At 33.8% G+C, this 11,313-nt stretch overlaps 1 protein-coding gene across 1 annotated transcript; it reads left to right on the top strand.

Annotated features, from left to right (window-relative positions):
• Nucleotides 1-420: 420 nt before the first annotated feature.
• On the top strand, nucleotides 421-11,198 carry LOC127429187 (aldehyde dehydrogenase family 3 member A2-like). Its single transcript, XM_051678056.1, has 11 exons — nucleotides 421-586; nucleotides 1,268-1,430; nucleotides 2,269-2,500; nucleotides 5,407-5,492; nucleotides 6,312-6,520; nucleotides 6,773-6,890; nucleotides 7,123-7,264; nucleotides 7,380-7,546; nucleotides 7,663-7,762; nucleotides 8,195-8,433; nucleotides 9,615-11,198. The coding sequence occupies exons 2-11, from the start codon at nucleotides 1,269-1,271 to the stop codon at nucleotides 9,630-9,632; spliced, it is 1,473 nt and encodes a 490-aa protein (XP_051534016.1). The 5' UTR covers nucleotides 421-586; nucleotide 1,268; the 3' UTR covers nucleotides 9,633-11,198.
• The last annotated feature ends 115 nt before the right edge of the window (nucleotides 11,199-11,313 follow it).

Here is an 11,313-nt window from a genome sequence, read left to right as displayed (position 1 = left end):
AATGATGTGATCATTTTCATTCTTTGTGAACTATCACTAAAACAAAGTAAATATATTTCGGTTCATATTTTAATAATTTATTTTTACTTTAGTATAATTACAGTATTAAAAGTAAATTACTTAATTTAGCAAACTACATTTTGTCTTTATAATATTACACCTACTATTTTCTAACCGTATTCTCTTTCTAACCTCCTCTACAGTAGGCCTACTCTATTACAGTATAAATGTGTAAATACAATAACTTATGTAAGAAAATATAGCTGTCTTTGTAATTTATATTCATACAGGCCTATGTATTGTATATGCGTTTAAGCACTTCCGTTAAATGAAACGCTTCATAGTATTGTGATAAATACACTGCCTCAGGCTAATGCAGCATTATGGCCACGCCTCTATTTATTAGACTCCGCCCGTACGCTTGCGTGCTGTACTGTTAACGGAACAATAGAGTTTAATGTTTACCATGGCTGAATCATATCTTTCAGTTTGACTGAAGTATCTGAGATCAAGGCTGCAGTCGAAGCCCACGGAATATATTCATATACATATACGACAGGCGTGTACGGAGTGTGAAAAAACCCAGGTAATGTATTGACTTGAAAGGGTTTTGCTGTAATTGTCAACTGCGTATTTGTCGATTACTTAGTATTAGCTAGTATACGACTGGGACAGGAGGTGAGTTCCCCTTTCACCCTACTTCTTCCTTTCTAGCCCGTTCACGTAATAAACGTGTAATTACGATTCCTATTATTACTGAGTAAGGCGATTTTAAAATGGTATTCATATGTGCATGCATATATGGGAGACTTATAAGCCACGTGGACGGCGTTATAAATGTGCGTAGATGATTTAATTCTGTGTTCTTGTATGCACATGTTTGTATGACAGTCCGCTGTGTGTAGTATAACTTTCAACCCACTCTACTGACTACTGCTAAACTGAAATCAGGCGGCCACGTGACAACTATAAAGAGTCAGTTTAGCCTTACAGATATTATTATATGACTCTACAATTATATTTAAGATTATGAAGTATTAAGAAGTCTTGCAAATGAATATACTTTTATGTTCTAGCTTTATTGCATTGAAAAAATTATACTCAGCAGATCAATTCTTTGCATTTTAATTCGCTTTCATTCTTTAGAGGGTTAGATATCAATCCACTATAAATCTCCCTACTTGGCTCTCATTCATAATGTAGTAGGATCATTGCTTGCAATGTACCGAAATGTGACAAAACTGTAACCAGAGTGAAATTTTCACAGTATGTCTCGAGAGCAGAAAGCAGTGGAGCGTGCCAGGAAGGCCTTCCACACAGGTCGGACCAAATCACTTGAGTACCGCATTACCCAGCTGAAGAACCTGCTGAATTTTGTCAAAGAAAGACAGAAGGAAATCGCTGAAGGTCTCAAAAAGGATCTCAGTAAGGTTGGTAACTTGTCCAATTGCACTAAAACATACAAACATTCAATGAACATAAAACAAATAAGTACAACTTTTCCACACAATTAAATTAAATGTTTTCATCAAAAACTAATTTATTTTAATGAAAGTCTTGTTGTAATAACTTAAATTTATTTTGTCACATCTACTAGATAAAAATTTCTCAAAGTCATCATTTTAATTACGTTGAGGCAACTTAATTCATAGCAATTTTTATTTTTTGTCAAACATTTGTTGCTGTAAGTGTAACAAGTTTTGAGCTTGTAGCAATAGAGGATGACATATTGCTGATGAGTTTTAAATCTTTCCAATTTGGCATGCAGGGTTCGTAATAATTATAATAACGGTGGTACTCAGTAATTATAGTTTTGGAAATAGATGCACACACATGACACAAAACCCAAAGGGACAACAAACACAACACCATCAGTGCAAATACTGCAATAAAAAGCAAATATTAAGACATTAATTCACAGTTTTACTCATGCCATGGTGCATGCTGGGAACCTGACACCTCATGTACTTGTGGTTATGGCTAACGGAATTATTTAAGTTGTCCCAGTGCAAATTAATTAAATGAACTTCCATTTTCTAATTTAAATTGATTGCACACAATGGCATTAATTTGTGACAAAAAATTTCAAGGATTGTGTTACATTAGCTAATTGTAAATAACTGAATTCATCAAGGAGCAAAAATTCATTTTTTGAAAAAAATTATATTTGTTTAGGTATATTGCTATATGCTGAACTGAATAAACACATGTTACATGTGTGAATTTCTCTTGTTCCAAATGTTCAGTGTTTTATATATGTGGTGACAGAGTGAGTTTGGAACCCCGTTGTATGAGACCATGGGTCTGGAGAGTGAGATTAACCTGGCTGTCAGCAAGCTGAAAGAGTGGGCAGCTCCTCGACCTGTGACCAAGAACCTTCTGACCATCTCAGACCAGGTCTACATCCAGCCTGAACCTCTGGGAGTAGTGCTGGTCATTGGGGCCTGGAACTACCCCTGGGCTGTCACCATCCAGCCCCTTATAGGAGCTATAGCAGCAGGTAATTAGGGTTTACTGAAGATGGTTTATCTGTGTGGGGTTATTGGAGTGCATTGTAGTTTGCTTTAAAAGGTTATGTACATCAAATTGTGAGCATGAACTGCATTCTGCATACAAATAAGTTGCTTATATTTAGTGGCCTGCCTGATACACTGTGTGCCTGCAAATACTACACTGTAAACCCTAAATTTGTCATCACGGTAAAAATCAAGTTGTCTTAATGAAGTATTACTTGAAATGTCAAGTTTTGGACTCATAACTCAAATATTTAAGTTCATTGAACTTATTTTTCTCAAAAATCCATAGACTTAAGATTTGAAGTGTTAATAACTCAAACTACTGAGTACAAAATTGAGGCTATGGGGAATACCCACAATCTCTTGCTGCTTGAATTATGTTTCCTTGTTCAGAGGGAACAGATTGGGGAATTTAAATAATTGTTATTAAGAATTCATAGATGTTTTAGCTCTTTTGTTGTATTATTTATGCTTTGTTGCAAATAGATGTTTGGTGTAATGTCACCATTAGGGTGATCTGTGTCTCTTTGGTCAAGTTGGATCCTGGTCACACTATCTCAGTTCCCTTAATGTATGTGCAGCTGAAGTACATATATGCATTTCTGTAAAGAATTATTTAATAACTGACCTAGAATCAGTTATCATCTTTATTTGAGCTGTGCTGTTGTTTGATCTAAAATTGAATCAATTCAGTTAAAATGTACAACAGTAGAAACAACAATATTTAAATTCAAATCTGAGTTAAGTCTATTTGCATTTAGTTAACTCAACTTAAATAATTAAGTTCACTCTACTTGAGAACTTAATTGAAAAGTTAATTGAACTTAAATACTCAAGTTTTGGGAGACCCCATTACTCAATGGAATTGAGGGAACGAGTTTACTCAATCAAACGAGTGCAATGAATTTATTAGGGTTTTCAGTGTACATCAGCTTTAAAGAAATAGCTCAACAAAAATGTTGTTCCAAATCCATATGACATTCTTTCTTTTTTGGAATATATTTTGAAGAACTGTACTGAATGGATGTTTTTCCCATGCATTTACAATGAATGGGGACTGAGGCTTTCAAGCATCAAATGAGACAGATAAGCATCATAACGGTACCACAAAAGTGGTCCATATGAATTGTGCGCTATATTCCAAGTGTTATGAATCCATACAATTGCTTTGTGTAAGGAAGAGACCAAAAAATAAGTCATACGAGTTTGGAACAACATGAGGGTAAGTAAATGATTATATCATTTTCATTTTTAGGTGAAGTAATGCTTAATTTGTCTTGCTTATTTTATTGGTTTAAACCACAGTTCTGCAGATAGAAAAAAAATCACATTGATTTTACATTTGTCAGGCAGATTTTGTATTTGATTCTGTACTTTGTCCTAGCTTTGTGATACTGCCCTGAGCTAATAGACCAAAGTACAATTCTTGAGTCACTATCAATATTGACAAATCTGGAGCCCAGTGTCTCTCAGCAATACTTTGTTTTGTTTTAGTTTTTTGTGCTAAAGTTCAGAAAAGTATATAAATGACTGAGGATACAGCTATTCTGACTGTTTATTTATTAGTAAACATAAAACGGTTGCTAATTTAACACATAGCAGTTCCATTATTTTTGATAACCTCAGAAGAACCCACAATTAATGTCCTTTTTGGCATGTTGTCAATTAAAGTGAAAAATTTGTATCACTGGAACATTGCACGTTAGTGTCCGTTAGCTGAGTTTACATTTCCTTTAAAGGGTGCGCTTGAAAAACAGTATGTGAATATGTGCTACCCATATTCAGATTCAAGTTTGTGTTTTGTAGTGTTAAGAACTGGGTCAGTATCAAATTACTTGTTGGTTAAACAGTTCAGCCTTATTTTATAAAGCTGTCTGGAAATTATGTAATTCATTAGAATTCACTGTCTGCAAACAAACTGGAAACAGCTTGAGCTTTTATTCCTATGTCTGTTATCTTTGTCTTTAAGAATGTTGTCACCCTTTACTAAGTGAAAGGTCAAGTGTGGCTCTAACATGTGCAACTAAAGTGAAATTGAGTCATTACCAACAGAGATCAGTTTTAAAGCTGAATTGTGCAATTTTTATGATGCTAAAATTCTTTCTCATATCTTAGTTTAATATGCAAGCATTTATAGAGGTTAATTTCAATGTAACAATGTAACACCGTGGTACTATCAAAACATTCCTTTGTTTGTCTGAGCATCCTGACCAGCCAAACACAGCAACGTCGACAAATGGTGTGAGTTGTGGGCTGGCACTATCTGTTTGTAAAACCAATGAAAGACAAAGAATTTTCTGGAATCTGATTGAAAACAGTGATTACATTTGCAATTCAGTTTGGTGATGCTAGTGATGCAGAAATTACACACTTCAGCTCTCAATCTTTAGTGTTGTGTTAAAGGTGAAGTTTGTAATTTCTGCGCCACCAAACGGAATTGCAAAACTATATATATATATTTTTAAAACAGCTTCCTGAACACGCCCCCCTTCTGTCATTGATCGAATAAACAGAAAGTCCCGCCCCCAACCAATGTTATTTTCTCTCGTGAGACTTCAAAACAAACAGAGGAATTTTTATAGTGCCACAGAGACACAGTGTTTACAGTTTTCCAGAAAATTAATCTACAAATTGCTTACTTATAGTTGTGTCTACATATTAAACTGGAATTCGATAAAGTATTTTAACACCATAAAACTTGCATACTTCAGCTTTAAGTGTATTTTTGTGTTTTATACAGTATATCTGACCCCATAATAACACCATTATTATGTGATTATGTAAAGTTTTACCTGGAATTTTACCCATGGAGATTAATAGAAAATAATAAGATATACTTGACTCCATACAGTCATTGTCATATTAAATGAATACTGTGATTTGTTAACAGGTAATGCAGCTGTGATCAAGCCATCAGAAGTCAGTGCTCACACTGCCAAAGTAATGGAGGATCTCTTACCTTTATACTTAGACAAGGTGAGATTCATTTGTCCTACATATTAAAGGAATATTTGTATACTTGTCATAATGTTTGATTTGGATGAATGAAGATCATTTTAATGTCAAAATAACATTCAATGTACAGTGGAATCCTTGATATAGGCCTACAGTTAAACGAATATTCCAGGTTCAATACAAGTTATCTCATTCAACATTATTTGTAGCATAATATTGATTAGCACTTAAATTAATTTTTCGACTCGTCCCTTCTTTTCTTTAAAAAAACCAAAAATCTGGGTTACAGTGTGGCACTTACAATGGAAGTCAATGGGGCCAATCTGTAAAAGTTAATATACTCACTGTTTCAAAAGTATCGCCACAAGACAATATGCATGTTAATATGATTTTAGTGTGATAAAATCGCTTACTAACCTTTTCTGTGTAAAGTTATAGCCAATTTTATGACTCCGTTGCATGACAGTGTAATGTCAACAAACTTTAAAACCCTAAAATGACTCTAAAAATGACTATTTAAACAACTCTACAGCTAAAATGATACCTGAGTTTTACCAGAACAATAATGTAAGTGCTTTTATAGAATTATAAGCTTCACATTTCTGTCTTTAAACCCTCCAGAAATTGGCCCCATTCACTTCCATTATAAGTGCCTCACTGTAACATAAATTTTTACTTTATTTAAAGAAAAGGAGGAACAAGTCGAAATAGTTTTTTGTGGTAATCAACATTATGCCACAAATGCTGTTGATTGAACTTAACTTGTATTGAACCGGGATATTCCTTTAATTACAATGCAGTACAATAAATACCTGTGCATTCTGATGGTGATGTTCACAGGAGATGTATCCTGTCGTCACTGGTGGGGTGTCAGAGACCCAAGAGCTGCTCAAGCAGCGGTTTGATCATATCTTCTACACTGGAAATGGCACCGTGGCTAAAGTCATCATGGAGGCAGCAGCTAAACATTTAACCCCTGTTACACTGGAGCTGGGGGGAAAGAGCCCATGCTACATAGACAAAAACTGTGACCTTGCTGTTGCCTGCCGGTCAGTTTATCCGAAACTGTGAAGCTTCTGTCTTTCTAGTTAATTTGTGAAGAATGTTCAACAGTGCCATCTGAAATTTTGGATACTAAATCATATAGGTTTTTTTATTTTTATTTTTATAATCATTTTAGAATGATTTGCTGTAATTAAAATACATTTTTCTGTAAAAAAAAAAAATCACTGTGATTGAAGCTGTGAAATGATTTTGACAAGATTTTGAAAATTACATTTTTTTCTTTCACGTTTCTACAGACGTATTGCATGGGGGAAGTACAGTAACTGTGGTCAGACCTGCATTGCTCCAGATTACATCCTCTGCGACCCCAGCATTCAAGACAGAGTGATTGAAGAGATCAAGAAGAATATTGAGGTATACATGTTCACTGTTTACACCACTAGAACATTTTAAGATGATCCCAGATCCTATAATTGGGGAAATCAACCAACCAGTGGCTACCAATGGCTTAATTATAATTGTCTCTTGCACATTAAATATTGGGATAGGAGAAAGGATTAAAAATGATACACTTTAGAATAACACACGAATATAAAACGTAAAATGATACATCATGGGCTAATATATTTACATTTGTAATCATTAGGAATTCTATACTGAGAACCCCAAAAAATGCCTGGATTATGGTCGCATCATCAACCAGCGGCACTTCAAGAGAGTGATGGCAATGCTTGAGGGCAGCACCATTGCTGTTGGTGGAGAAAACGATGAGTCAGATTGCTACATTGGTATAATCACTACAGCTGCACTGCTTTAACTGTAAATCATTACATTTACTGCGTGCTACTCAGTGTAGCCATCTTTGTGTTCATTTAACAACAATTAGCCCACTTGTCCTCACAGCTCCAACAGTTTTAAGGGACGTGAAGCCGGATGCAAAGGTGATGCAGGAGGAGATCTTTGGGCCTCTGTTGCCCATCCTGACAGTGAGCAGTGCAGATGAAGCCATCAAATTCATCAACCAGAGAGAGAAACCCCTTGCACTCTACATCTTCTCTTCAGATAACAAGGTGAGGAATTGTATCCTGATAATTTGTCATATAAAGAAAGATGAAGTCTTAAAGTAACGTGATGCATAATTTTACCCTCTCCTAATGTTTGCTTTTGTAATACACTGTCATTCTAGCTGATAAAGCATATGATTGCGGAGACCTCTAGTGGTGGAGCAGTGGCCAATGACTGCTTGGTGCACTTCTCAGTCAGCTCTTTGCCCTTTGGTGGAGTTGGTGAGTTTTTTCAATAGGACTCTCATTTTGAACATTTAGAAGTAAAAATATAAGATACTACAACTGAATCTTATATTATATGTTTATGCATATATCCCAGGCAGGGTTATTATGACTTTCTATTTTAATTTAGTGTTTGTTTGTTTTTCAACTTGTCTTTTGACTTTAGTTTAGTTTTCATACGTTTTCACACTATGACATGTTCTAGTATGTGTAGTTTTCCAGTATATTTAGTTTTAGTATTTTTAAATAAAAAGTTATATCATTTTATTATATCGAACACTTTTACATTTCTCATAGATGTCTAGTGTTATCACTATTTAGTGGCATGTTCATGTTCAGTGAAGGCTGGGTTTATTTTTTTGTTAATATAGTAACACTGATCCCGGGTGATATGTTGACAGTAGCTCAGCTCTTTGGCTCCCTCTGCAGGTAACAGTGGGATGGGCTGCTATCACGGCAAGTTTACCTTTGATCGGTTGAGCCACCTGCGTGGCTGTCTTATTAAACAGCTGAAGATGGAGGCGGTGAATAAGATGCGCTACCCACCACATACAGCAGATAAGCTGGGCTGGGCGCGCTTTTTCTTTCTCAAACAGGTCGACTTTGGCAGCCTGGGCCGCATGGCACTATTGGCTCTGCTGGCAGTCTTCGTTGCAGTGATTTTACAGGTAAAAGACCATCAGATACTTCATTATAGTGCAGATTTTTGGTTTAGTTAAAAAGGTTGTGAGTCATATATTTTACAGATATTGTTTAGTATTTTTTAAAAAGTAGTTGTAAAAGTATAAAAACATATATAAATATATAATATAACACGTTTTGTATTGTTTATGATCCTGTACATAATTCTGATATTTTTACCTATGCCCTAATACAACAATGACCCAAGAGAGGCAGTGCATTACATGTAATACATTTATTTATTTAAATAAAAATGTTTAAAAAAGTATCAAAAGTTTAAAAGTGTTTATAAATATATAATATAATACATTTTGTATTGTTTTTGATCCTGTACATAATTCTAATATTTTTACCTATGCCCTAATAAAGCAATAAACCAAGAGATGCTGTGCGTTACATAAAATATTATTTATTATTTATTTTTATTAATAAATTTAAGCAATTTTTTTTATTAAAGTATAAAAAGTTTAAAAGTGTTTATAAATATATAATATAATACTTTTTGTATTGTTGTTGATCCTTTACATAATTTTAAGATTTTTACCTATGCCCTAATAAAGCAATAAACCAAGAGACACTGTGCATTACATGTAATAATATTTAGTATTTGCAATTATTTATGTATTTATTTATTTATTTATTTATTTATTTTTATTACAAAAAAGGTTTATAAAAGTATAAAAAGATTAAAAGTGTTTATAAATATATAATATAATTATTATTTAGTTTTTTTTTTGTTTGTTTTTTTTTTTTCTTAAAGTAATAAATCAATAAGCCTAGAGAGGCTGTGTATTATATTAATTTTACCATGGTTAAGATATGCTGTTGTATAACCATATAGCAGTAAGATTAAAGACTCCAATGTACAATAAATAATTAAATGTTTAGGTTTATTATTAATAATCACAATAAACAGTTATTCCTCCAAATTATATAGTTCATAGTTTAAAGGAATAATTCATCCAAAAATGAATCTGTCATCCTTTACTCACGCTCATGTTGTTTCAAACCAGTATGACTTCCTTTCTTCTGTGGAACACCAAAAGAACATGTTAGGCAGAATGTTAGAGGCACAACTATCCATTTTATAATTGTACATATACGCATTAATTTATTGTCCTGATTTTATGAGCCTTTCCTGACGAACTCATCTTGTTTTTCTTTACAGAGATACTATACTGACTAAGAATGTGAAATATTATGCAGAAAGTGTAACTCCATCCTGAAGACACTCTGGGCTGACTCCAGCTTCAGTGCTGCTTTCCTCCTTTGCCTTACTTTTCATAGGGCTTAAAACTGGCCAAGGTTCATTTAAACCATTATGAAAATGCTATTTCTCAGAAGTAATTTAAACTAACACCTGGCTTTCAATGAAGGTAATACTAATTAATGTGATTTTTTTTATCTGGAGCACTTTAATCTGTGTCTATTTTAGTGAGCCCTCTTTATATGTAGCTAAAAGACCATTACCATCCCATCTGTCATGTTAGGGATGTTTTTAAATGAAGGAAATGAAAACCTCCTAGAATAGGTTTTATGATATTATTTTTAAAATGTATAAACAGAGAACTAACTGTGTGCTATTTTGAACAAGAAGTCCAGCATTTTGATGAAATGCACATTTCAAAAAGAATCCAAATGTGAGAGAGTTTAGTATACACTTTAAGGAATAGTTCACCCAAAAATGAATATTCTGTCATTATTTACGCACCTTGTTGTTCCAAACCAGTATGACATTCTTTCTTCTGTGGAACACCAAAGGAGATGTTAAGCAGAATGTTAGTCTCAGTCACCATTCACTTTCATTGTATCTTTCCATACTGTGAAAGTGAATGGTGACTGAGGCTGACGTTTTGTATAACATTTCCTTTTGTGAAAGTCATACGGGTTTGGAACATCATGAGGGTAACTAAATAATGAGTAAATTAATTTGTATTTTTGGATTAACTATCCTTTTAACAAACGGTTTCAGACAATGTCCCACTGTTTGTACTGATGATTCGAGGTGATCTCAATAGTATTCACTTTAGGTAACGTTTACACGTATCTTTTTTGTACATTTGGATAGACACTATAATATACTAACCTACTCACAGCATCTAAAACGTACCGCTTTTATGCATGTACAGCTTGTGCGTGAGCTACTGTACTGGAGTAAAATTGATTGTCTATCAGTGCCAACAGTGTGTGTTCACGTTGCTTTTGGTGTGAAGGGACCATTTGTCAGCAATTCGTCTTGCTTTTTCGCATCACATTCGGTGCGAAAGGCTCGAAAATTTGGTATGAATCCTCTACAGACTGGATGGAAATGTAATTCCTGGAACACTTTATGAACAAATACCTATGAATACTAATGAGATCATATTGACAGTTTGTTTGACTGATCCATTTATACCATTGAAATGATTGTTATATGGTATGGGAAGTGTTATTTACGAAGAATTATTTAATTGTGTCATATGAAGAAAATATTCAAATTTTAAACACAAAAACACCTTTAATGTTATTGAGAACAGGACCTTTAAACTTTAATGTTTCGATAGCACACAAACTAGATGATATATTTCATATGTTTGGTTTATATAGCTTCTTATTCCTACAGTTTAACTGACCAAGTCCACTCTAATGATATATGCTGTCAAATTTTGACCTAACATTTGTGTCTAATAATAAAGTCAAAGATTAAGAGAGAGTTTTATGACATACAGAAATTATTTTAATGGTACAATAAACATGTTTTTACACAACTGCATGTGGGTTTTCTGGTTTAATTGTCTACCACTTAATGACACCTCTCTGACTGTGTAGCCAGCAGAGGTGTTTTTGTCATATTATTGTTTCTCATTAATTAAAAATAATAATAATAA

This window comes from Myxocyprinus asiaticus, chromosome 38 (genome assembly GCF_019703515.2).
Source record: "Myxocyprinus asiaticus isolate MX2 ecotype Aquarium Trade chromosome 38, UBuf_Myxa_2, whole genome shotgun sequence".
NCBI lineage: Eukaryota > Metazoa > Chordata > Actinopteri > Cypriniformes > Catostomidae > Myxocyprinus > Myxocyprinus asiaticus.
The sequence above is the reverse complement of the archived record's forward strand: the minus strand, read 5'-3'. Positions and strand labels throughout refer to the sequence as shown.